The sequence below is a fragment of the Mesoplodon mirus genome (genome assembly GCF_964341445.2).
Source record: "Mesoplodon mirus genome assembly, chromosome: 11".
NCBI lineage: Eukaryota > Metazoa > Chordata > Mammalia > Artiodactyla > Ziphiidae > Mesoplodon > Mesoplodon mirus.
In genome coordinates, this window is record NC_138987.1 from 101952980 (window position 1) to 101979837 (window position 26858).

Consider the following 26858-nt stretch of genomic DNA (forward strand, 5'->3'; position numbering starts at 1 on the left):
TCTGAATGGGGCCAGAGGGCAGGACGCCCATGGCAGGGGCGGGCCTTTCTCCCGGAGGAGATGGGGAGCAAAAGCAAAGCAGGGGAGGCAGGTAGTGCAAGTGAGACGGCCGGAGCCGGGGGAACGGACCCCAGGTCTGGTCACCGTGGGAAGGAGGAAGTGGAATTCCGGCCGATGTGTTTTCAAAGCGAGCGCACCTGCCCCTGCGGGTCTGAGCCGGAAAGGGCGCCGGGAGCGAGCGGCGGCACCTGCGCTACCATGTGTGGCCACCAGGGGTCAGCAGCGCGCCGCCCGCCGCAGGTGCCGCCGCCGCAGGTGTCGCAGGTGCCGAAGGTGCGGGCCGCAAGCATCGCCTTTGCTTTCCGACTCCTTCCTCCGGCCACTTCCCACCAAACGACGGTCCCCGGGGGCCGGGGGGTGGGGCGGGGGCGGAGGACCCTGGACAAAGGCTCTGGGCAAGAATCCGTTCCTCCGGGGCCACAGGAAGCCGAGGCCAAGGGAAGCCAGGGGTCACGGGAGGGGTCAGCCTGTCCCCCGAGGGCTGATGCGTCCTGGCCTCATGGAGCCGGAACAGGGGTGAAGCGGCTGTCGTGGGTGGGTTGGAGGTTGAGCAGTGCGAACTCCACCCTCAGAGAACTGACCCGGTCCCACCAGGGTGATGGGCCCCTGACAGGAGAGAAAACAGCCCCGTATTGTAGGCTGAGCACTGAGGCAAGACTAAGGAACCTTCTATCACCTGCTGTGTGACCTGGGCAAGTTACTGACCCTCTCTGGGCCCCAGTTTCGTCCTCTGTCCCTCAGAGAGGGTAGATAGAATGACGTTTAGGCCCCTCCCCGCTCTGATATTCTGTGAACCTAAAACTTCCAGTCCTCCCACCCCTTCCCCGTGGGAGGTCTGGCTGGACTGGGCAGACCTCATCTCCTAACATACGGTCTCTGGACAGTCCCCAAGGAAAGGCCCTTTGGAAGGTTGGATCCTGGCCACCCTGAAGGAGGAAGAGGCTCTATTGGCTAAAAAGCCTGGACCCCGTGGAACCCAGCGTCTGTGCCCCAGCCGCACCATCGGCGGTGAGCATTGGGAGCTACAGATGTTTCTCAGGACAAAGCCCATCTGAAGTCGCTCCCTGTCCCCACCATGATCCCAGATCCCACACCTTTGATGTACATGCTTCGGGACACAGAAGAAAGACCAAAGAAGGTTACATTATTTTAGGATGACTGCTATTTAAAGTAACATATATTATGTATGTGAAAATAATATTTATACTCTAGCAAGCTGACTTAATTTCGGCCGATAGATGCATCTACAAGTATCCAGACCTCAAGGAGTCCAGTCTTGCAAGAGGCATGGCTCACATCAGTGCTTCAAACTCCTGACCTGGGGAAAGGGACATTTGGGGATCTGGACAAGGTGGCTGAGATGGGTCACAGAATCCTGTTCTGGTGAGCTTTAAAAATTAAACAGGCAGGTCTTCCTGAGGAAGTTCTGGGCAGCACCTGATAACCAATCGATCGGAGAAAGTTCTTAGAGCAGAATGGCAGCTCATACATACGGAAGAAATGGTAGAACCAGAAAAACCACCATTTGGTGGTTGTCTCTTCCAGATATTTTCTACAGCATCTTACATGTCCTTCCTATTATGTGACCTTGACCATCTTCCATCAGAAGGCAAGGTCTCTCCCCCTCCTCTTGAAACCGGGAGGGTTTAGCCTAGAGAGATATGACCCAAGAGTATGGCAGATGTGATGCCAGGGGACTTCCAAGGTTACATCAGAAAAGGCAATAGAACTTCTGCTTTGTTCCCTGAACACGTACTCTTGAAGCCTTCGGCCGCCATGCTGTGCGGAAGCCCACCCGGGCCTGTGCAGAGACCCCTGGCTGAGGCAAGAGGCTGTGTGGAGACAAGGAGGTCCCGGCCAGCCCCCAGCCACTCCCACCCCTCCAACTCACGAGAGAGACGGAACTGCCGCAAACAGAACTGCCCAGCTGGGCCCACCCCAAATCCCGGACCCACAGAAACCGTGAGAGACAATACGTCTTATTGCTTTCTTAAGCCACTACATTTTGGGATAATATACTATGCAGCACTAGGTAACTAAAACAGCCACGAGGGGAGTAATGGTCTCGATTCAGACAATAATCCTCAGTGGATGCACATTCTCTCTTGCCTAAAGCTAATTTCTCATCAGAGTTCAGCGTCATTTCTCCTTCCTTTTATTCTAGGATCTTCTGATTATCACGTTTTTCATTTATGTTTTCAATTGCTCAGGACAGTGGGCAACGTGTGCCTTTCATCACAGAAAGAGGAAACAGAGAGTTCACATGTGCATTTGTTTATTTTGTACAAAGAAACACAAGAAACTAATAAACATGGTTTATTTATTTATGTTTAGAGTTCTTTGTACTATTCTTGCTACTTTTCTGAAGTTTCACATTATTTCAAGATTATAAGATTAAATGTTCCATGGTTTTCCCTGAGGTTGGATCCCAACTTCTAAACTGCTGGGAAAGGGGATGATTCACATCTCCAGCAGCATTTTGTCAGTTGGATCTTCCAGAACCGCCCCCCACCCCAAGCTGTCCTGGACGGAAGCAAAACTCCAGGACCAGAAGGCCAGGCCAGGGCACCCATCGGGGGCCAGATGATGGGGACTCTGGTTTTCCAGCCCAGACCATTCATTTGACAAAGGAGGACAAAGGGTTTGACCTCACTCTAAAAACAAATAGATACAGACTCCAGGAGTTCAAATCACAAAAGGTGTTTGGTGAACAGGAGGTTTTGCTACAGATTTCCCTTAAAGAAACAGCGAGCCCCTGAGTGCAGCAAGGTTTTGCTTACAAGAATTCAACTAACACACGTTTCCCCCGAAGACCTGTATGTCAGGGCCCCTCCGGGAAGTCACAGGAGGAGTGAGTGAAACAAGTTTTACCTTCTCTGCCCAGCAGAACCCGGGGGCCACAGCTCCTCCCTCCTGGCGAGTCCCGGTCTGGCTCTGCTGGTGTTTCTGGTTCTCTGCTCGGACTCTGCCTGTTGAACTGGCACGAAGGCACCACAGCGGTTAGTTTTCCCAAATCAGAGATGCTACACTCCTGGGAGACCCCCATGACTGTGGCAGCTTGCTACCGAAGCCCGTTCTGCTAAGTTCCATTGTCACCATCATTGAATCGAAGTCAGCTCAGTTGGGACCCGTGTGCCCCCTGCTGGGATTGGTTAAGGCCATGAATCAAAAGGTCTTCAAGGGCATCTGGTTCCCTCTGGATACCAGCCTGTGGTTGAGCACCCTAGTCAGCAAGGCTGTCCCAGCGCCAGGAGCCAGGACCCAGGGAGAGGGTGGGCTTCACCGCATCCACAGGGCACTTGTAATGACTTCGGTTCTCCTTCGCAGCCTGGGGCCACGTGAGGCCAGGGCCAGCTCCTCGACTTCCTTCTCCCAGAGACCAGGCTGGGAGCCGGGACCTGACCTCAGCTCAGCACGAACAGGGCACGTCCGTTCTTGCAACTCCATGTTTATTGGGGGCTGACTGGGCACGGGCTGGGCTCCGGGGTCGCGGTGGACGTGACCTGGTCATTCGTGCCCGTCCACGGGGAGATGACGGCGTGGGGGAGGGCGGCCCCGCAGAACTAAATACATGGTCATCACACATCGCGGTGGGGTGGGAGGGGAGAGCAAGGCGCCCCGAGGGAGAAGCCTTTGTGAAACAAGGACGTGGAGCCCGAGGGTGACAAGAGTCAGACACGAGCGGGAGAAGAAGCATTCCCAGCAGAGAGACCCAGGCGGGCCCTGGGGTGGGCAGAGCTCGGGACCCGAGGCTGGAGTCCTGTGCAGGGCAGGATGGAGTGGGAGGGACCCCAGCTCACAGGGTGCTACGTGCCCGGTGGGGACAGGAGTTTCCTAAGTGCACAGACTTGTCACACTGGAGGACCCTGCTTTAATTTAACTTTTTAAAAAATAAATTTGTTTATTTATTTTATTTATTTTTGGCTGTGTTGGGTCTTCATTGCTGTGCACGACCTTTCTCTAGTTGTGGCGAGCAGGGGCTACTCTTCGTTGCGGTGCATGGGCTTCTCACTGCGGTGGCTTCTCTTGCCGTGGAGCACGGGCTCTAGGCGCGCGGGCTTCAGTAGTTGTGGCTCACGGGCTCAGTAGTTGTGACTCACAGGGCCTAAAGCGCAGGCTCAGTAGTTGTGGTGCACGGGCTTAGTTGCTCTGTGGCATGTGGAATCTCCCCGGACCAGGGCTCGAACCCATGTCCCCTGAATTGGTGGCAGATTCTTAACCACTGCGCCACCAGGGAAGTCCCTAATTTAACTTTAAACAGTCACTGCTCCGGGAGAATGAGCTGGAAAGGGCAAAGAGAAGAGAGGGAGCAGCTAGGGACTGTTGTGAGTCAGGCCAGAGTGTGTACAGCGGCTGGAGGGCAGGCAGCGGCAGTGGAGGGAGGGCGGGTGAGCAGGGGCAGCAAGGCCTCCTCTGACCACCTCTGCGCCGCGTGGACGGAGATGCCAGTCACTGAGACGCCTGGGAGGGAAGCATTGCTCGGAGCCAGTCTCCGAGGCTCCTGTGGGCCATCGAGTGTATCGACTGGGAATCATCCACGGGTTTGGGAATCATCCACAAGTACGTGGCTTCTAAAGGGAAGGAGTGGACGAGACCACCCAGGAGAAGAGTGTGGAGTGAAGAGAGAAAAGGGGAGGGAAGCAGCCGAGACGAGCGCAGGGCTGAGCTGAGGGACGCCCACCCGAGATCAGGCCGAGAAGAGCCTGGGGACGGGGACCCCCGGGAGCTGCGGCCGGAGAGAAGCAGGAACCCGGAGGGGTTGTGTCACTGAGGCCGAGGGAGGACATTCCACGAGGTGTGTGGGGTCCACGGATGAGGCTCTGAGAGGTGGGGCAAGGTGGAGGTGGAGGGTGGCCTTCGCAGGTCGGTTCTGGTAAAGAGACGGAGGTGACTTCCCTGGGTTCCGGATCGGCTGAGAGAAGGTGAGGCCGGGGCAGAGGGAAGCAGAGGCAGCGGGTGACAGCCGGCCGTCTCCTCACTTGGGGCCCCTTGCCAGCTGGGCCACAAACTTCTGCCACCTCTCCTCCCAGGTCGCCATGGCCAACTGCTTCTCCGGCTCCGACAGGGTGCTGTACCTGTGGGGGAGGGGCGCCCGGGTCAGCCTGGGAAGGGGCGGGAGGGGACCTCGGATGCTGGCAGGGCACCATGTCCCCAGCCCGAGAGCAGTCACAGGCTAAGAGACGATGCGGAGAAGCGCACGGAAAGCTTCAGGCCTCCGCCCAAACCTCGCAGCGGTCAACACAGGCGGTGACCAAAGAGGAGAACACATACACCCACCTGATGGAGTTCATGGCCAGCTGTTTGAGTGTCCTCAGGTCGGCCGTCATCCCCCCGATGCCCATGAAGACCTCGTAGAAATCATAGGACAAGCCTTTGGCTCCAAAAGTAGCGGGGTCATCAGAGCTGATGACCATGGGGTACCCGGTGGCCATCAGCACAGCTGCAGGGTGGTTTCTTAGGTCAGACACCAGCTTCAGAACCTGCCCAGTCAGAGACAACCGTGCATCCATGAAGAGCCATCACGAGGAAGGTGAGGCCGTGCGATTCCTCGTTTTCTCCACAAACATCTGGTCTCTCTTGGTCCTGCTCGCAGCAGCTGTCCTAAGCACAAAGCCCCAAGCAGCTGCGCGGCAGTGGGACCCCACACTACCCTCTGCGTGTCCGTCCAGGGCCCCTTTAGCTTTGTTCACAGCTTCACCCACAATCCCGCCCCACTGGGGACCCTCATTACTAGGAACGGTTTAGGCAAAGTCCATTCCTACATAACTTCACAAACGGGAGTGAGAGAGTGGAGGGACAGAGAAACCAAGGGAGTTAACGGAGAGATTACGCAGGAGAAAGGTTGGTCGTGGCTGGGGGAGGAGAGTGCCCTCCACCGGCCCCAGGGAGCCTGCGTACCTGGTTGGAGATGGGACAGACCTCGACGGGGATGTCCTTCTTCCAAGCCTCAGCCCAGACGGCCGGGTGTTTGCTCAAAGCAAACCCGTGGCCAATCCTGGTCGAGTTCAGTATCAGGGCATCCAGAACGTTTCTGTCTGCGGAAGTACCCTGCCAGTCTAGGAATAAAGGGGGTGGGTCTTCATTAGGATGGATGGGACCCACAGACCATCTGCAGGTGAAGGGCCCAGACTCCCCAAGCAGGAAAAGGAAGAGAAATGAACACTAACACAAGAGCGCACACGCGCACACGTTTTCATTATGACGATGCTGAAGAGAGGTGCGGCCTGCCTATAGGTACGTATGTATGTATGTACGTATGTAACAGTTGAGGAAGTTGAAACCCACACGGGCTTTATACACTCAGGAAAGGTCCTCAGGTAGGAGGCAGCAAAACTGGGTTACCAGCCTTGGCCTACCCGACCCACCGTCCATATTCTTTCTTTCCATTTCATGTTTGTTTCCAGAGCTGTTTTCTGGGAATTTTATGTGTAGGATCTCTATAAGAATGTGCTGCAGACTCGGTCACTATAATGATTTGTACGTACTTTAATTTCTATCTTTAACAGAACTCTTGGGACAACCCGTAGCAGGATGGCAACAGCCGGCAGGAACCAGCCACCCCGAGGCAGCTTTCCGCTGGCAGGGCCTCGCTGGAGGTGAGCAAGGCAGTTCTGACTCTGCCAGCCTGGGGGCGAGGGTGTGGGTGAGGACTCCTGCAGCTTCCCCCCGCCCCGCCCCGTACAAGGAGGTGCCCTGGAGGAAACAGCTCCTCTTTGGTCACGCCTGGTTGTGACTTCACTATCTGTGACCAAGTGGGGTGAAATCCCGGACAGAGAAAGAAAGCAGAGGTTGCTTATTGCGGGAGATCACAGAAGACCTAATTGTGAGACCCAGGTGTGAGGGAGGGCCCCATGCCTGGATGCCAAAAGCATCCTGACTGATTCACATGTGAAATGTGAAAACTCCACTTTTCTGTTGGGAATGAAACCCAAGTATTCCCATTGCTGGTGAGGGCATGTGCTTCAGGTGGATTTTCACTAGTTTCCTAACTAATATTTCTTTTCAAATATTTTTTTCTTTTTAAATAAAGGTATCAAATACCCAAGTCCTGGCAAAATCCTCTCCTAGGACCATGCGTCTTGGAACTGAGATGATTTCACAGAGGTGAGTATGATTTTCCCAACCAAACCACGCGGTCTTCAAGGCTAACGCCCCCACTACACACACCCCCTGACCCATCTCCACTTCCCCATCCCCACAAACAATTCTTTAAATCTTCTAGAACAGCTTGGATCTAAATGAACTTGAAAATAATGTCAGGAAAAAGAGATTAACGTGGGATTTCCCTGGCGGGACTTCCCTCGTGGTCCAGTGGTTAAGACTCCATGATCCCTGGTCAGGGAGCTAGATCCCGCATGCCGCATGCCACAACTAAGAGCTCGCATGCCACAACTAAGACCCGGGGCAGCCTATATAAATAAGTAAATAAGAGATTAGTGCACAGGAGCCTTCCTCTGGGAGATGATGCGAGACCCCAAGGTTAGAGCCCGGCTGTGAAATCCCGGCTCCCACAGCTCTGCCCTTGTCTCCTAGGTCTTCTCGGGTGGCAGGAGCCTAAGGTGCTCTGAGGGGTGCCAGTCGGGATGCAGCAGGTCTAAGCCCCCCAAACCTTCCCTGGGATCTGATGTCGCAGCTGTGACCGGGTGCTGCTTCTGCTGAGGGTTGACATGGTTTTTTGGTTTTGTTTTTTTTTTTTGCGTTACGCGGGCCTCTCACTGTTATGGCCTCCTCCCGTTGTGGAGCACAGGCTCTGGATGCGCAGGCTCAGCGGCCATGGCTCACGGGCCCAGCCGCTCCGCAGCATGTGGGATCCTCCCGGACCGGGGCACGAACCCGCGTCCCCTGCATCGGCAGGCGGACTCTCAACCACTGCGCCACTAGGGAAGCCCAAGGGTTGACATGTTTTATTTAAGGTCTGGAATGTCTGGAGGCTGAGCGATGACCAGTGAGCCCGTGGACTGAGCTTTGAGGAGCAGAGACATGGCTGGGCGGATGGCATTTCAGAAACAAGGGCAGCCAGGCTGCCTGAGTGGGGTGGGGTCCCCCCTTCAGCCTGGTGGGTGTGGACAGGGCCTCCCAGACATGGCGCTGGTCTGGTGGTCCCTCTCCCACCACCCTCTGGTGTGCCACTTTGCAGGTGAGTCGACCTCGGAAGCACAGTTCATGCCTTATAAAAAGGAGATCATCAGAAATGTTCCCAGCTCCTTACCGTGGACCAGTTACCGTATTTGGCTGGAGCCTTGGGCTCCTCACCTGTGAATGGGAGTAACAGCGCCCTCCTGGCGGGACCGGCTGAGAGCTGGGAATAATGTATGTGAGGGGCACAAACGCCCTCCTTCTCTGGGCGTTGCTGTCAGGACGGATGTGATCATGTACGTGAAAGGGACAGGTGCCGCGAGACGCCTTGGGGCTGTCAGTCCGCTTCCCGGTGTCCCGTCTGTGCCCTCAGAGATGGCCAGGGCCCCTGCCCATCACCCCCTCTGTCCCCGACGGGGTCACAGGCTCACCTGTCTCTCCGGCGTGGAAGAAGTAAGGCAGCTTAATGCCCAGCGAGGCTGGAATCATCAAAACCTCCTTGTAGTCATACAGGGAGTGGCCCGTGTCCTCTCGCCCCACCTGCAGGACAGAGTGGGGGACCTTGCTGGTGTGCCCTGCAGCCCTGTGCCTGCCAGCACTGCCGAGGCCTCAGGCACACAGCCTTTTGAGAGGGACCAGTAGCAGGACTGGGAAAGAAAAAGAGAGTGCGTTGCCCCGAAACAACTCCCCCCTTATTCAGAGGCTGTACCTCGACCCTCCCAGCCTTTGCGTGGTGTCCTGCACACGGCCTTCCCAGCCCTGCGCTCCAGCCCGAGCTCCTTGTTGGAGGAGAGAGAGACTCAGAGAGACACAGAGACAGAGACAGAGAGGGCGGGAGAGCCTGAGCCCTAGACCAGGGTCGGGAGGACTCTGGCCTTCGCCCCCTGGGGTCCCCGGGCCTGGCAGCTCCCAGCAGAGTCCCTCAGCTGTAAACCCGACAACAATTGCACCAAACTCCGGCTCTTCGAAGGAAGCCCCGCCCCCAGGGGCGGGAGTGAGAGAGCCTTGGGAGAGACAGCGGGGAGGGGCACTGACACTCTCGTGATAACACAAGCTGGGTGCTCAGCGCAGCAGGACAGAGAGCAGACCCCAGGAAACGTGGGGCTCGGGAGCCGGAGCCGACCCTTTGAACAACACCAGCCCGGCTTCCCTCGAGGACTGGTGCACCTGAGTCCTGTAGGGACCGGTCGGGAGGCGCCGTGCACAGAGGGGAAAAGGGGATGGAGAGGCCGGATCCCTTGTGCAGCCCCCAAGGACCCCAGGAGGACACACTGGTCCAAAGAAAACAATTCCTTGAGATCCGCTTCCGGGGCCCTGGTGGGTCTGAAAGTAAAGGCTTCAGCACAGTCTCGAGTAAAATGTGCAGATTCTGGAAGAGGGGGTCAGGGGTGCATTTAGCCAGTTAGATTAATTTAGCCTCTTAATGAGATTAAGGAGTTGTCACCTGGAAGTGTGGCCTGGTTGTTATTTGGGGCAGGGGGGTAAGGGGGCTTTGGAAACAGCTGGGGTGAAGGGGGCGGGGCCGCTTTTGGATCCTGGACGGTGCGCTCAGGCCCAGCCCCGTGTCTCCTTCCAGACACCCCAGCCCTGGGCTGCAGCTTGAAGAGCGATGTGTCGTGGGCACTGAGGCCAGAGCAGGGCAGAGGCCGGGGAGTGGGGGGCAGCCCCTCATCCTGGCCCTTCCTTGTTCTGGAGCTTCCCTTTCTAGCCTTTTTCTGAACTTTTCTGCTCTCCCTTCCCCGCCCCCCAGGCCCCGAGGGAGGGTCTCAGTGGTGCTGGCCACCCAGCTCTTCCCAGAGGGCTTTGGGCTGGGCCCATTACCAGGTCAAACCCCGCCACCATCCCGGGGAACTTGGCTCGAAGTTCCATGGCTGTCTGGATGGATTTCGTGATGGTGGACGCATCTTTGGACCTGTGGGAGAGATGGAGAGAAGCACGGGCGCAGGCTCCTCGGGGCCAGTGGGTGTCGTGAGCGCCCCTCACGGCCAGTCTGGCCTCATCCAGGGCACCCAGCCACTCTTCCCACACCACCCCGCCCCATCCAGGCTGTTGTGCCCACCAAGTGCCACATCACGGAGAAATTCTGCCCAAATCCATCCTTTCAAGGACTCCGGCGGGGTCCACAGAGAGCATAGGCTCTGGAAAGCCAGTGGGGACGGGGACCCACAGGGTCAAAACAAATAACGCAGTTTTATTTGTCTGCATTTGGCTGAAGCAAAGCAGCCATGCCCGAAGCTTGCCCCGCATCCCTGAGAGGATGGTCCTGGATGTGCCCAGCCCACTGCTCCCTGGGCACCTGTGAAACACCACAGGCCACCCAGTCCCTGCCAGGGCAGGTGGGCCTGGGCCCTGGTTCCGTCAGCAAGGCCTGGGCACTGCAGAAACCACACGACCAAAGTGTCTCTTCTCTCCCGCACGTCTCTCTCCCTTCCAGCCCAGGGCAGGGAAAAGGCGGGAGCGACACCACGGAAGCACAAAGAGAAAAGGCTCAAGTCCGTGATGGGGCCGAGGCACTGGCCCACTTGTTCCATCCCTGGCTCTGTGAGCCCCACACCTGCCCGCCCCTCCTCTGTGCCGGGAGCAGCTGCCTCTGTCCCAAGCGCCAAGGGGACGCCGTGCAGCCACGCTCCTGCCCCCGGCCCCCGGGAGCCTCCACCGTCCACCACTGCCAGCTCCACCCTGGCCCACCAGCTCCGGCAGCCCCAAGTCTCACCAGGAGGGGAGGGGGCTCCAGGGAAGTCTGACTGCCCTCCCACCTCCCCCAGCGGGGGGCTGAGCAGGCGGGGTCTGCCCTCCCCAAACCCTCCAGCTGGACACGGCACCGACGGTCCAGACTGGCTGCTTTTTGACAAAAGGGAGACCCTTCCTCGGTAAAACCCGAATTCCGCTGTAGGCTTCCTTCTCTTGCTTAGGGCAAGGGTGAGTCTTTCTTTGCAGCTCCCACACAGAGGTCTCCACACAGACGTGGCTGCCGTGAGGCAGAACCCAGCCGCAGATTGAAGCAAAAAACATTCAGGCAAAAACACTAAACCCATAACTGATGACCCATTCACAGCCTGGAATGATCTGGAAAGTTGCCACAGCTCTTCATTCCAGCCTGGTCGTGATTTCAGAGTGGATTCTGCACTCCCGCTATGGCACATGGAGTCCCCCGGGGGCTCTAGCCCCAGCCTCCCAGCCCCTCCTCACCCCTTTCTCCTCTCCCTCCCCCCGACCATCTCTTCCTAGCTGCTTCAGCCTCAGCCATGCTCGCTCTCACCTGTGATCCGAATAAATGAGTTTGATTCCAATAAACCCAGGATGCTCTTTTGCAAAATTACGAGCCACTTCTTCGTACAACCTCACCGACCACTCTGGGCTGTAGACCGTCCCGTTCAGTTCATACACCTGCGAGGGAAGCATGGTCCCGACCAGATGTCAGAGGTGAGCAGGGCAGATCTCCAGTCCCAACTGCCAACAGTCTCCAAAACTAGGTTGGACTCTGTGATTTCCTTGTTCAGTGCCTGTGATGGCCTCTGGGGTTGATCAGAAGTCCCAGCCCCGAATGGGATAATGCTCTTTGGGGCCACGAGGCTGGGGTGTCTGCCTCTTGTTCGGGGCTGGGTCCTGGCACCTGGAACAGTGCCTGGCACGTGGTCGGTGCTCAGTAAGCGTTTGTGCAGCAAATGAGGAACAGGCCAGCTGAGGACAGGACACAAGCCACAAAGGGTGTTCCAAGGACCCACTTCATCTCCCCACTCTCCCACCCCGAGGCGGGGGACCCCTGAGGTGGCCAAGCCACTAGGGACACCAAGAGTGCAATGGTCGGGGCAGAGTAGGAAGAGCCAGGGGTGCACAGTAGGTGACACAAGAGAAAAGCTGCAGAGGGGAAATGCAGGCTTTTTGCTTGTCCATCTCTGGGGGTCCTGAAGGGTATCAGAATGTGCTACCCCCAAAGATCCCACTTTTACATAAGGATTATTTTGAGCTGAAGGCAGTTAAGAAGCACAAAAGCAGACAGAGCTCTGTGCCCTCCTTTCTGCCTCAGAGCAGGACATATATTTCTGTCTGTGAAGGCGCCCCCTTCCAGCCCCCATATTCCAGGAGAACAGCCCTTATCACTGGAGACAGAAACTGGGCTCCAAGCTGGATCTGAACAGACAAACCTGACTAAAATAACCCCTGTCTTCTATTAGTTCCCCTGTACACTTACCTCCCCACAATTTACTGCACCTGGAAGCCCACACCTTTTTTCCTTTGTCTTATTGCTTTTCCACAATTTCTCACCATTTGTTAAAATACTGTAGTATATAAGAACCTGGTCTACCTACTTCTTTGGGTCTTCACTTCTGTTCTATGAAGGTCTCCGTGCACGTAAAAATTAAACGTTAACATCAAATAAAATTTCTATGCCTTTTCTCCTGTTAATGTGGCTTTTGTCAGTTTATTTTATTTTTTAAATAAATTTATTTATTTATTTTTGGCTGTGTTGGGTCTTCGTTGCTGCACACCGGCTTTCTTTAGTTGCAGCGAGCAGGGGCTACTCTTCGTTGTGGTGCGCGGGCTTCTCATTGCGGTGGCTTCTCTTGTTGCGGAGCACAGGCTCTAGGCACGCGGGCTTCAGTAGTTGTGGCACACGGGCCCAGTAGCTGTGGCTCGCGGGCTCTAGAGGGCAGGCTCAGTAGTTGTGGTTCACGGGCCCAGTTGCCCCATGGCATGTGTGATCTTCCCAGACCAGGGCTCGAACCCATGTGCCCTGCATTAGCAGGTGGATTCTTAACCACTGCACCACCAGGGAAGTCCCCAAAGGATTTTTTCAAAGAATGCTTTTCTTGTTACTGATCAAGGCATTCTGTTAGAATCTTCAAATCTTTAATGCTGTACTCCAGCAGTTCTCAAAGGATAGTCAGGGAGCCGCTTAGGGTCCCCTAGACTTTTGCAAAGCCTACAAATTCAAAACTGTCTTCATAAAAATGTTGAGATGTTTTCTTTTTCACTCTAATCCTCTCAGAGTGTACAGAATTTTCCAGAAGCTGCATCATATATGGCAATATTGCTCTGACACAAAATAGATGGTGTAATTGTGTAGGCTTGTGCTTTGAAAATTTCTCAGTTTTAGTTTCTAATACTGGTTATATTGTACAGGATATAGTAGATATAATCCACATAAACAAAAGCCCTTTAGGATCCTCAAAGATTTTGTGAGTAAAAGTTTGAGAACCATTGTATTAACTCAACCCAAAATTATTAGCTGACGTCATCTTGGCATTACCCACCTGATCTGCAGAAGGGAAGGACAGAATTCTGCCCCGTGCCTTGACTGCTCCGTCATTACTAGTCACCTGTCCAGACACCCCAACTGGGTCGGAGATCCCTGAGAGCGGGGTCCGTGTCGCTTGACCTTCCCACCTCCTCTCCTAGGACCAGAGCAGGAGCTCCAGAAACAAACTTTAACCTAAGAAGAGTGCTGTCTACTTGCACCTTTTTCTTTTCTTTTTTTTTTTAGTTCCCCGACCCAGGATTGAAAATGCACCCCCTGTAGTGGAAGCGCGACTGGACCACCAGGGAAATCCCTACTTGCAGCTTTAAAAATACTAAGACAGGGCTTACTGTACAGCACAGGGAACTATACTCAATACCTTGCAATAACCTATAATGGAAAAGAATCTGAAAAAGGATAGATCCATATATATGTGTGTAACTGAATCACTTTGCTGTACATCTGAAACTAATACAACATTGTAAACCAACTAGAGTTCAATTTAAAAAACAAGTGCTAGGTCTTTCCTCGCGGTCCAGTGGTTAGGACTCCGCGCTTCCACTGCGGGGGGCATGGGCTCCATCCCTGTTTGGGGAACTAATCCTGCCTGCTGCACAGTGCGGCCAAAAAAAAAAAAAAAGTAAGCCCCACACGGCACGTTTTAGGGGATGGGTGGATAGACGGATGTTGGAGGGGCACAGGAGACAAAAGAAAGGAACTTAAATGTATAGATCAACACATGACATTCTGTCTAAAGGAAGATCCCTGGCAGGTGAATCGAGTCTGCATGGCTACACAAGAGGTGCCACGGAGGACTGATGGGGCTGCACTCAGGGTGGTTTCCACTCATGGATTCTGTCAGCGGTCCCACTGCTAGTTCCCATGGCACGGAGAGCCACGAGGGCAGATGCTGAAGCCGCATCCAGTTCATTTCCTGGTCTTCTGGCACCCTAGTAAGTCTCCCCTGGGGCCGTCCAGGCCCTGAGCTCATGCCCCTCTGGCCTCCAGCCTCTGCCCAAGAAACTGAAGCCTTGATGGGAGCACCAAGATGGGAATCTGAAAACTCAAGAGCCCCCCACTTCCAGGAGTGGAGACCCTTTCCAGTGTGAGACCTGCAGCCCCTCACAGCCGCACTGGTGCCGTTAGAACAGGCTCTGAAGCCAAGCCTCAGAGGAAAGTTCTCAGCTGGTTTGAGGTTGTGGTCAGCCTTCTGGGTTCAGGCTCCAGTGAGATACAACATATTCCAAACCAATCATACCTCAGAGGCTTGTTGCAAGGATCAAATGAGTTAATATTTGTAAAGCACTCAGAAATGATAACTAGGTCATATGGTAGTTCTATTTTTAGGGGTTTTAAAAAATAAATTTATTTTATTTATTTCTTTTTGGCTGTGTTGGGTCTTTGTTGCTGTGCGTGGGCTTTCTCTAGTTGCGGTGAGTGGAGGCTACTCTTGGTTTCGGTGTGTGGGCTTCTCATTGCAGTGGTTTCTCGGCTCTAGGTGCGTGGGCTTCAGTAGTTGTGGCACACGGGCTTAGCTGGTCCGCGGCATGTGGGATCTTCCTAGACCAGGGCTCGAACCTGTGTCCCCTGCACTGGCAGGCGGATTCTTAACCACTGTGCCCCCAGGGAAGCCCCTATTTTTAGTTTTTAAAAGAACCTCCATATTGTTCTCCATAATAACACAGCACTCCCACAACTGGGCATATACCCTGAGAAAACCGCAATTTGAAAAGATACATGCACACCAATGTTCACTGCAGCTCTATTTACAATAGCCAGGACATGGAAGCAACCTAAATGGCCATCGACAGATGAATAAATAAAGAAGATGTGGCACATGTATACAATGGACTATTACTCAGCCATGAAAAGGAACAAAATTGGGTCATTTGTAAAGACATGGATGGACCTAGAGTCTGTCATACAGAGTGAAGTTAAGTCAGAAGGAGAAAAACTAATATCGTATATTAACACATATGTGGAATCTAGAAAAATGGTACAGATGAACCTATTTGCAGGGCAGGAATAGAAACAGAGACGTAGAGAATGGACATGTGAACAAAGTGGGGGAAGGGGTGTGGGATGAACTGGGAGATTAGGTTTGACATAAATACGCCACCATGTGTAAAAAAGATAGCTAGTGGGAACCTGCTGTATAGCACAGGGAGCTCAGCTTAGTGCTCTGGGGACCTAGATGGGTGGGATGGGGGGCGTGGGAGGGAGGTCCAAGGGGGAGGGGATATGTGTATACCTATAGCTGATTCACTTCATTATACAGCAGAAACTAACACAAGGTTGTAAAGCAACTATACCCCAATAAAATTTTAAAAAAGAAATGATAACTAGTAATACAGTGTTGTTATTAGCAACCTATCACCAGATGCAGAAAAACAACTCAAATCTGCAGTTGTCCTAGGAAGATGAGTTACCATCTAAGAATGTAACAACCTGTAAGTACAAGAAGGGGTCTGTCATTCAACTAAGGCTCAGTGGTACAAAAGCGGCTATGTCCCTATAATAAGCCCCCTTGGATTAAAAACACATTGGACTCAATTTAGATTATCTCAAATCTTACAGTTTACTTGAGGCAGTGTAAATTTGTGGGGAAGTTATTCAAACTACATACTACTTTCATAAACTAGTATAAGATTACAAATTCCCGTTGTCTATGATATTATGGAATTAAAGAATTTGAAGCTGACGGAACAGAAAGGAAATTTGGGGGCAGTGTTGCTTAAGGTCACACAATTAGTTTGTGTCAGACCAGAAACTAGGACTCAGAAGCTCTAGCTCCGAATACAACCAGCTTTCACTTCTAGAGCCCGATTCACTTAAAAAGCATTAACTGAGCTCCTACTATGTGCCAGGCATAAGCCAAGAGCTTTCATTTAATCCTCAAAACTGCACTGTTAAGTAGGTCTTATGTTACAGATGAGGATTTTGAGGCTCCCTGGCTGGAGTGGGGGGCTGGGGGTCGGTGGCATCGCGGTGGAGGGGCGATGTCTCAAAGTCTCCAACCACCTAGTGAGGAGAAAATGCCTGGATCCCACCCCGGATTCATTAAATCAGATTCTCTGGGGGTAGAACCTGGTTTTTAAAACTCGCCCAGGTGATTCCCATGTAATAATTCACCTCTAGGCTGAAGATCTACCATTTTTGTCAATTTCACAGCCCCGTTAAGAGCACAACCACAGCCTAACGTGGTAGGAAAGTGCGGCCATCAGGATTCTGCAGAGCGACACCAATGACGTGAAGCACGGGGTCACTAGAGCAAAAAGCCAGGTGGAGTTTCTAATGAAGGATTCTGCTAAGAATCCAGGACAAAGCCCTGGGAGTGGGTAGGGGGAGCACTAGGACCGCTGGTTACACAAGTGACGGCATCCAAGAAGCCGTCCGCGAACGACCATCCTGAGCTCCCTCGGCCCCCCGACGTGTCCCCCCCAAGACCGCCCACGGGGAAATGCCAGCTGGGCTAGCTCCTGTGCATAATCCCCTGGGAGCTCCTCTCGGAAGGCTGGCCCAACCCAGCCTGAGTCTCCGATTCCGGCCGAGGGGGCGGGGATGGGGCCCAGGAGATCAGACCCGCCTAGCAACTGTTGCTACGGGTGAGTGGCCTTTGTGATGGAGCATTAGTGACACAATAGGAGGCTGGGCAGTGGGATAGTCCATCAACATCATCCCAGGCCCTGAATTAGCCCCACAGGCAAGGCGGGGGAGGCAGGGGGCTCAGAAAAGAATTCCAGGGCAGACGTTTTTAGTTGCTAATGTGTTGATGGCTCCCCTACTCTGGCTAAGGGGGCGTTAGGCAAAGACTCCGGACTGCAAGGGCCCTTTGTTCCAGGGTCAGACCAGAGCAAACAGCAAATCCCATCCCCCTTAGTCTTCACCCCAGCCCAAATCCTGGCCGCCCTCCACCTTCAAGGAGCCCTGGCTGGGTGCCGGAGGAGGTGGGGAGAGAGGTTAGCTGGGCAGGTCCCCAGGGCAGACCCCAGAGCCAAGTGTCCCCAAGGGGCGTGGGGAGGGGGGAGGGGGGAGGAAGCAAGGTCCAATTCCTTGCAGCTTCCCCAAATACCTCCCCAGGGGCTCAGACCCTCTCTCCGCACCTCTCTCCCTCCTCTCCCCTTCCCCCTCAGGATCCCAAGGCCCCTCCCCAAGGGGAGGCCTCCCTCCCACTCCCCACTCTGTGAAAGCTGCCAGGATGTGCCCACAGGAAGCGACACCCCCAGGCCGGAAGCCCATCGGGGAGCTCCTTTTGAGATGCGTGTAGCCCCACAGGGTTTCTCAAAACCCAGCACCCCGGCCCCTGTCCCGTCCCTACTTACTGCCCACATGGCCTGGGTCAGGCTCTTTGACCTTTCCGAGCCTCAGTTTCCACTTCTGCAAAGTGCAGGTTGTGAGGCTCAAAGGAGACAATGCAGATAAAGTGCTTTCAAAAGGTCTTGAAGTGTGGCCTGGGTCAGATCATCTGCATTGGAACCAAGGGGTGCAGGGGACAGGGGTGTTTAGCTAGTTAACTCGGCAGCTTCCTAGCCCAACCCAAGACCCAGGATTTGGGACCCTGGGAGGTCAGGGTCCAAAGAGCACCTCCAACTTAGTCCCATGTACACCTACCACCCTTAAGCGTGATTATCACCCCTGGAGTCTCTGGAGGACTCTGCCGGGTCTGAAATGACTCACAGCCATTTCCCTAGCTGGGAAACCAGGGCTGACATACACACGGGGATTCAAGGAGAGGAAGCCAGTCCCAAGAAGGTGGGGGGTGGGTGGAGGCAGGGCTTAAACCGGACTCCAGAGGAGGATGGGCTTAGGGGGCGGGGCCCAGGCTGGGCGAAGGAAGGGATTTCAGGCCAAACAGGGCACTGGCTAATGGCTCTGGGAGATGCACTGTCCTCCAACCTACACGGGCTAGTCCAGGGCCAGCTCATCTCTTTCCAAAATTCTTCTCTTAGTAGAAGGGGGACTGGACCCTCTCTTTTCTTTTGAAAGGATCGTTTGTACCCAGGACTTATTGACTCTGCTCACAAGGCTGATGAAGACTCTCCTGGGGGCCAAGGTCAGGCCCACTCCCACTTCCCAATAATCAGAAATAGGTATGCAGGTCTGTGCTCAGCATTAAACCGGCAAACAATTACCAGATCCTGGTGGAGATGCACACCCTCACCTGGGCCGACCTCAAGGAGGTGTGAACATATCCCAGGAAAAGGGAGTCATCCAGGATACACAGGAGAGTAGAGACCTGGAAGTGGGGGAAAGGGGGCCCTGACTCAGGACGGGAAGGACGGGTTCTCAGGGCTGGAGCAGCCTCCACGACAGGGTCCCCTGACCCTTCAAGTCAAACTAGGGCAATAGAGTCAGTTTAGGGATCCCACCCAGGATTTAAAAATTAGACTCCGAATGCAAAAATATCAGATAGTTTGGCTTCAGGAGAAGTTAAGATTTGCCTTCAACCCAAGGCAATAGAAATAAAAACAAAAATAAACAAATGGGACCTAATCAAACTTAACAAGCTTTTGCACAGCAAAGGAAACCATAAAAAAACCAAAAAGACAACCTACGGAATGGGAGAAAATATTTGCAAATGATGCAACTGACAAAGGCTTAATCTCCAAAGTATACAAACAGTTCATACAGTTCGACAACAAAAAAAGAAACAACCCAATCGAAAAATGGGCAGATTTTAATAGACATTTCTCCAAAGAAGACATACAGATGGCCAGTAGGCACATGAAGAGATGCTCAACATCACGAATTATTAGAGAAATGCAAATCAAAACTACAGTGAGGTGTCACCTCACACCAATCAGAATGGTCATATTAAAAAGTCTACAAATAACAAATGCTGGAGAGGGCGTGGAGAAAAGGGGACCCTCCTCCACTGTTGGTGGGAATGTATGTTGGTACAGCCACTATGGAGAACAGTATGGAGGTTCCTCAGAAAACTAAAAATAGAGCTACCATATGATCCAGCAATCCCACTCCTGGGCATATACCTGGACAAAACTATAATTCAAAAAGATACATGCACCCCTACGGTCATAGCAGCACTATTCACAATAGCCAAGACATGGAAACAACCTAAATGTCCATCGACAGAGGAATGGATAAAGATGTGGTACATGTATACAGTGGAATATGAGTCATAAAAAGAACGAAATAATGCCCTTTGCAGCAACATGGACGCAACTAGAGATGATCATACTAAGTGAAGTAAGTCAGACAGAGAAAGACAAATACCATATGATATCACTTATATGTGGAATCTAAAATATGGCACAAATGAACTTATCTACAAAACAGAAACAGACTCACAGACGTAGAGAGCAGAACTGTAGTTGCCATGGTGGGGTGGGGGAGAGGGATGGCCGGGGAGTTTGGGGTTGGGCTGGGAGATGCAAACTCTTACATTCAGAATGGATAGACAAGAAGGTCCTACTGTACAGCACAGGGAACTGTATCCAGTCTCCTGGGATAAACCATAATGGAAAAGAGTATTAAAAAAAGAATGTATAGGGCTTCCCTGGTGGTGCAGGGGTTGAGAGTCTGCCTGCCGATGCAGGGGATACGGGTTCGTGCCCCGGTCCGGGAAGATCCCACATGCCGCGGAGCGGCTGCGCCCGTGAGCCATGGCCGCTGAGGCTGCGCGTCCAGAGCCTGTGCTCTGCAATGGGAGAGGCCACAACAGTGAGAGGCCTGTGTAACGCAAAAAAAAAAAAAAAAAGAATGTATATAAATACACTACCATGTGTAAAATAGATAGCTAAAGGGAACCTGCTTAGCACAGGGAGCTCACCTTGGTGCTCTATGATGGCCTAGTTGGGTGGGATCGTAGGGGGAGGTCCAAGAGGGAGGAGATGCATGTATGTGTATGGCTGATGCACTTCACTGTGCGGCAGAAACTAACACAACATTGCAAAGCAGTTATACTCAAAAAAAAAAAAAAATTGTATATATGTGTAAAACAGAGTCACTTTGCTGTACAGCAGAGACTGGCACAGCATTGTAAATCAATTATATTTCAATTAAAAAAAATTGTCTTCAAGAGAGAATTTACTGATGTGGAAGCATACGTGACTGGTCTGATTGATAATTTTCTCTGAAAACTGCATTCTGACTTTCTTGTGTATACATCTGTCTCTTATGACTTTGGTCAATGTGTGTCAGTCCTCTGGAGCCCTTTTACTTCTGGGTGTACAAACAGTAAAATTTCTGAGCCAACAAAGACCATGGAATATGGTAACAAAACCAAAATAGTGTCACCCTTGAAGTCAGTCCAAATTATTGAGTGTGGCAAGGCCTTGGCACACTCAATAATTTGGATGAATGACAGACCAGTTTGGATACTGTCGGGGAAGCGCTCTCAGCTGGACGTCACATCTGTTCCCATCAAACACTCCACAAACATTCCAAGCTTTATAAACCTTGTCTACCCTCACACCCCAACTCGGCTCCACGAGCGGTTTTGGTGCCACAGCTCCTGGGGCTCCCGCATCGAGGGGTCAGGGGAAGTTCCCTCCACCCTCCTTTGTCAAAGGCCTTGGGTCCCCAGTGCGGAGTCCAGCCCAGGGACCCAGGCCCTCCTGCCAATCTTTAACTTGGTTAATCAGCTTGACTGTTGCCCTTGGGATTGCAGGTCGGCTTATTAGGTGTCACCTTTGCGTCCTGGCCTTTAAATTTCTCCAAACTGGGGGAAAGAGAGAGGACTTGTTTGGGGCCCTTTCATGTTGGGGGGGGGCTGGCGGGGGGTCCCTTTGGCCCACCCAGCCTTAGGTAGTGCTGTTATCAAAACCTTTGTTTTAATCCCATCAATGTCCATTGTATTCATCCCATTTCTTTTTTTCTTTTTTGCAATACGCGGGTTTCTCACTGCTGTGGCCTCTCCCGTTGTGGAGCACAGGCTCCGGACGCGCAGGCTCAGCGGCCATGGCTCACGGGCCCAGCTGCTCCGTGGCATGTGGGACCTTCCCGGACCGGGGCACGAACCCACGTCCCCTGCATCGGCAGGCAGACTCTCAACCACTGCGCCACCAGGGAAGCCCGTCATCCCATTTCTTAATAACCATCTATAGATTCCCACACTGCTGGGACCAGTCCTGTGACTCTCCCCTTAATGACCCTTTACAAATGTCTATCCTGTTGGAAAGAGTCCCGACCTCACCCTTCTTTTCACTCCCTTGTTAATTAATGGACCGTTTTTATTAGCATCTGTAAGACCCATGAGGCGAAGCTAGGACACTGAATTCCATACGGCTTCCCAAACCATTTTGTTCGTTTGAGTTAAGGTAACCTTTTGGTCTTAACATTGGTACCAATAAAACAGGTGTTTACAAGGAGAGGTCTCTAAAAAATTTACCAATTTAGAAGTTTTTCCAGTTCAAAGTATCCATCCTCTGGCCATTGACAGTAAGATCGTAATACCAACTCACACCATAAGGCTTCCGTTGGCTTAACCATGAACAGAAGAGGTGTCGCAGGAGAGTGCAAAGGTCGCAGCTTCACAAGCTCCAGAAAGTTCACCCCCAAGGATGGTCTAAGGAAGCAAAGGCGGCCGTGAAGGTTGAGATGACAGAGGCCCCTTGTGACAAACCCCCGGGAGACGGCACAGTCGGACAAGGACGCTGGTTGCAAGCCCAGGTGTGGCCTGTGCTTCCGACCAGAGGTGACAGCTAGGAATCCCAGTCTATCCGACTGGCCACCAAATGCCCTGGTACCTGCGCCTTCCGGACGGCAGGACCAGCAAAGTTTTCTCACGGGTGCTGAGGCCAAACTCTCAAGACATAGAACAAGAAAAAAGTAAAACCAATCAGACCAATGGTTTTCCTCCTTATGACACAGAAGACAGAAACATAGAAAAACAACGACCATCTCTGGGAGGAAAAGGATTCACAAGCCCAGAGCTCTCTTCCAAACTCACTGACCCAGAGGCCCTAAGGCCCAAGAACTAGCTCCACAAATATTTTCTCCTGCTAATCTGATTTTAGAAAAGAGAAAAAGGACTCTTACCACTCCTGTTTCCAAAAGCCCCTGCAGGCAGAGATCCAGCAGACTGACAGGATAAGGATTCTCACCTTCTGCCAGGATCTCTGAGATGCAGGAGCCTGGGGCCAGGGCTGTCCAGCCAGTAAGGTTGAATCCAGCTGCCTAGGCCAACTGGCCAACTGTCAGGGTGTAGGGGGGACATTTCCATCTACCCTCCGAGGTTCTGGCTGGTCTGAGAATTAAACTGACATGAGACAGATTACCAGGAGAAAATCCAGCAAAAGTTTAATAACAGCTCTACGTGGGAGAGACCCAGGAAGACTGGGCCACTCACCCAAATGGCTGAAGCCCTCACCTTAAATACCATCTTCAGCTCAAGACAAAAGAGGATGTTGGGGGTAGGGGTTTGGGACTTCAAAGGGGAGGAAGGCAATTCACAGGGTGATAAAAAGCAAGTGTTTGGTAAACACATGTTTGCTGGGCCAGCAGGGACGGTGGGACAGAGTGGACTCTGGTGTCCAGGCCCTGAGGGGTCCCCCGACCACACCTGGCCGTAGTCTCTGCAGAGACTCTGGTACAGCTCTGTGCTGAGAATAGGCCCTTTAGGTGCTTTTAGACACTTAGGGGGAAGGTCAAAGTCTCTTCCTAAGTCTTTTGGGCCTTGATTGTTTCAGCTCGAAATAATCCACATGCCAAAGTGACCCTTTTGGGGGCGAGTATGCTCCCCTACAGCGCAATGCACACACTCTTGTGAGCCCCCTTAAAGGTACTGGAAGAGCCTTCCAGTACCCCGGCTACTCCCTCAACAGCACTTGACCCGCCCGGGCTCCCTGTGGGACGCCTCCCCAGCCTGGAGCCCCAGCCACCCCGCTGCCTCCCCCAGCTCAGGTCTGCAAAGCTGAGGTCAGCCCGTCTCAGGTACCTGAGACCCCATCACCCTTTGCTTCTGGCCAACATGCAAGGTCCTAGTGAGCGATTTGTTAATATTTTGACACTTTGGGATACTTTTGGACTCTTCTCAATCTTTTCCTTTTCTTTCTCTTTGACCTTTCTTCCTCAAAGTCAAATCAAATGTCTCTGTTGTCCCTAGAAGACCCGGTGCTCCACAGAGAGGGCCCCCAGGAACTCACCAGACCCCACTCTACCTGCAACTAGACCCATTTACCAGATGAAAGGCTCAGCGGGCCTTGCACCAAGGGCATCGTCCTGTGGGACTCACAGTAGCGCATTTGGATAGGAAAGGAGACAGTCAAGGATGGTCTGGGCACGAGGCACTGCCCAGAGTCCAGGGCAGGTGCCGAGGCATCAGCAGGCCCCGTGCGTGTGGGGGGAGCTGGGCCGTGGAGATCCCGAGGGAAGGGAGGTGACGGGCAGTGAGGGGCACGTGCCCAGTTTTTCAGGGCCAGCCCAGGGCTTCTTGCTCATATGGCCTCCGGAAAGGCACCAGGCCCCTTGGGGGTGAAGCCGGCCCTCGTTCCTGTGCAGCACTAGGGTGGGGAGCCCGTGAAGCCTTACAGGGTGAGAGCAGAGAGTCCAGCCTGAGCAGAGGAGAGCAGAGACGGACTCACCGGGTACAGCATGGTTCTGAGCTCCAGGTAGAGCACGTTGTCCTGGTAGAACTCCTCCAGGCCCTGGGAGATGTAGTCTCGGAATACCGGGGCGTAGTTCACGAGGCCCGCGATCGCGAAGAAGATGGTCTCGAACTTGGCCCAGACCATGTCTTGGTTTGCATAAGTCGCCTGGGGGTTCTCAGTCATCAGAGTGAAATTCCTCAGCAGGCTGTCAGGATACAAAGGGTGGGCAGAGGCTTGCTGCAGGCTGTCAACTCCGGCCTGTAGGACTCCTGCCCAGGCTCCCTGACGGAGGCCCCCCACCCTGGGACCTCCAAGTGCTCCCCAGGAGACACCTGGCAGGATGTTCCCACCAGCCAGGCTCTGCTGTCCCCCTTGGCCTCTTAGCCAGGCTGACCCCACTGAATGGACATCTCAGACCAAGCTCTCCTTGGAGGGTGCTATGCACTGAATTGTGTCCCCAAAATTCATATGCTGAAACCCTAATTCCCAGTGTGACTGTGTTTGGAGCTGAGGACTTTTCAGAAGGTAATTACGGTTAAATGAGGTCGTGAGGGTGAAGCCCTGACCCAGCAGGGCTGGTGTCCCAGACCCCAGGGGTGCGCGCACAGTGAGAAGGCGGCCGTCTGCCAGCCCAGCAGAGAGGCCTTGGAGAAACCTGCCCACACCTTGAGCTTGGACTTCCAGCTTCCAGGACTGAGAGAAAATACATTTGTATTCTTTAAGCCACCCCGTCTGTGGTATTCCATTGTGGCAGCCCCAGCAAACTCAAGCCTGAGGTCCGATGGAAATAATCGTGGACTTGGCAGTACAGGACACAGGTTACTTCCCTGATTAGCCGATTACCAGCTGTGTGGCCTTGGGCAGCCTCCTTAAAATGCAGGCTGAGCTGCATTTTCTTACTCATCAAGGAAATACCTCAAGAAAGCCCTCTGTAGATGGTTCTACGATTAGAATAGTTATTATAATATTTGTATACAAGTCTGTTAGGGAGCTGGCCATCAAGTTTTCAGGCTGTTTCATCCATCCTGGGCCCTCTTGGCTTAGGAGCTGGGAATCCCCTTGTCTCCGGCCTTACTGACGGTCCAGGCAAATCCCGTTCGGTGCAGCAGCAGTGTGGCTGGTCGAATCAGGTCTTTGTTTTTTTGTTTTTCAAATCGGGTTTTAAACGTACCAGGAACTTGCTGCGGATGGGAAAGGTGTTGAATGCCTTGGTGAAGCAAAGGATCCCATAAAGTTAAGAGAAAAAGCCTCCTGACTTTTTTAATGCCAGGTGTTTCTAGAAGGGTCTGTCCCACGGGGACACCGCACACGCCAACCCCACCTGCGCAGGTGCGAGACGGGTTCTTCCCGAAGCACCACCCACCTGTGGTCAAACTCGGTGACGTTCGGCAGCCCCTGTCGAAACTTCTCCAGCAAAACCCACGCGGGACATTCTGTTGTGTTCAGGGTCGGGGGAGTCGGGTGAGCAAATCTGAACTGCGGGGTCCCCCTCGGGGTGAGGCAGAAATAGCAGTGGGGCCTGTAGGTGACGTTTCTCACCAGCCAGTCCATGCTGACGATGCTGAAGTCGTGGATGTGTAAGGCAGCCCCTGCAGGGAGAGGGGCGGTGGGGGTGAGGCGAGGGCAGCGGGTGCCGGACCCTCTGAAATGCTGTCTCCTAGGCTATGGTCCTCATTTTGCCCCAAATAAAACTGAACTCCCAGCTCTCACGTTGTGCATTTTTTTTCCAGTGGACAGTAGCAATGAAGTAGTAGAAACGTGTTGGGTTTTTTTTTTTTGTTTTGGGGGGTGTTTTTTTGCAGTACATGGGCCTCTCACTGTTGTGGCCTCTCCCGTTGTGGAGCGCAGGCTCTGGACGCGCAGGCTCAGTGGCCATGGCTCACGGGCCCAGCCGCTACGCGGCATGTGGGATCTTCCCGGACTGGGGCACGAACCCGTGTCCCCTGCATCGGCAGGCGGACTCTCAAGCACTGTGCCACCAGGGAAGTCCTAGAAATGTGTTGTTTATCCAGGACACATCCTCTTCAGTAACTTAGCCCCTGGAAAGGCTAGAAGAATGTATGCAGGGAGGGATAGTGTTCTTACAGGGGACGACTTCCAGCCCTGACAGGGATGCCTGGTGATGTCCAAGCCCCCTCCCTGCCATCTGTCTGAGGCCGAGTCCCCTTGGAGCCAGGGTTTTGGTTTCAGGGTGGATGGCAGCCACGTGGAGCCCCCGCCCCCAGCCTACCAGCAAGGACTAGGGCTCAGGGCCCCAGTGGAGTCTGGGCTCCACTCAGAACAAGAACCACCGGCTCCAATTTAGTACCTCCTATGTCCCCAGGACCCCAGAACCGTCCCCTCTAGACCCCTACCTTTTGGCATCTTCTTCAGGATGTTGAACACCGCACTTTTCTCAATGAGGCTCTTGGCTTGGAAGAAGTGCATGCTGGGTGGGATGCTCCCCGCCCTCAGGGCCTCCTGCATCTCAGCCTCCTTGAGGGACCCGAGCCTCTGGTTGGCCAGCTCCTCCTCCTGCTTCAGCACCAGCTGCCCCCCGATCCGCATCATCTTCTCTCTCATCAACAGCCGGTTTCGTGCTTCGTCTCCGGATGTGGCCGAGCAGAAATAAGACATGGCCACGGCCAGCAGCAGGGTGGACAGGGCTGGCCGCCCTGACACGGACATTGGGATGCCTGGAAGAGGAAATCGCTCTGCTGGACACTTGGGAAGGGGGCAAGCTGAAGATTTTAGTGTTGAAGCTGGACTGCCCTCCTCCCATCCTATACTCCGATGACCAGGAGGCAGCATGTACACGACACTTCTCCTTCCCTGAAATCCCAGAGAAGAGACCTCTGGGTACAGACAAGGGAGGTTTCCCCACCTAAAAGTTCATCACGAGGCCTCCCAGACCAGGGCTTGTCCTCCGCGAGCCCTGCTCACATGCACAGGAA

At 53.5% G+C, this 26858-nt stretch overlaps 1 protein-coding gene across 1 annotated transcript; it reads right to left on the minus strand.

Moving 5' to 3' along the window:
- Positions 1-4356: 4356 nt before the first annotated feature.
- On the minus strand, positions 4357-26592 carry ADA2 (adenosine deaminase 2; the record flags this gene model as incomplete). Its single annotated transcript, XM_082635838.1, has 9 exons — positions 4357-5135; positions 5338-5540; positions 5959-6116; positions 8568-8676; positions 9958-10048; positions 11396-11523; positions 23920-24130; positions 25289-25514; positions 26280-26592. 9 exons carry the CDS (start codon positions 26590-26592, stop codon positions 5036-5038), a joined length of 1539 nt encoding a protein of 512 aa, XP_082491964.1. The 3' UTR covers positions 4357-5035.
- Between the last annotated feature and the right edge of the window lie 266 nt (positions 26593-26858).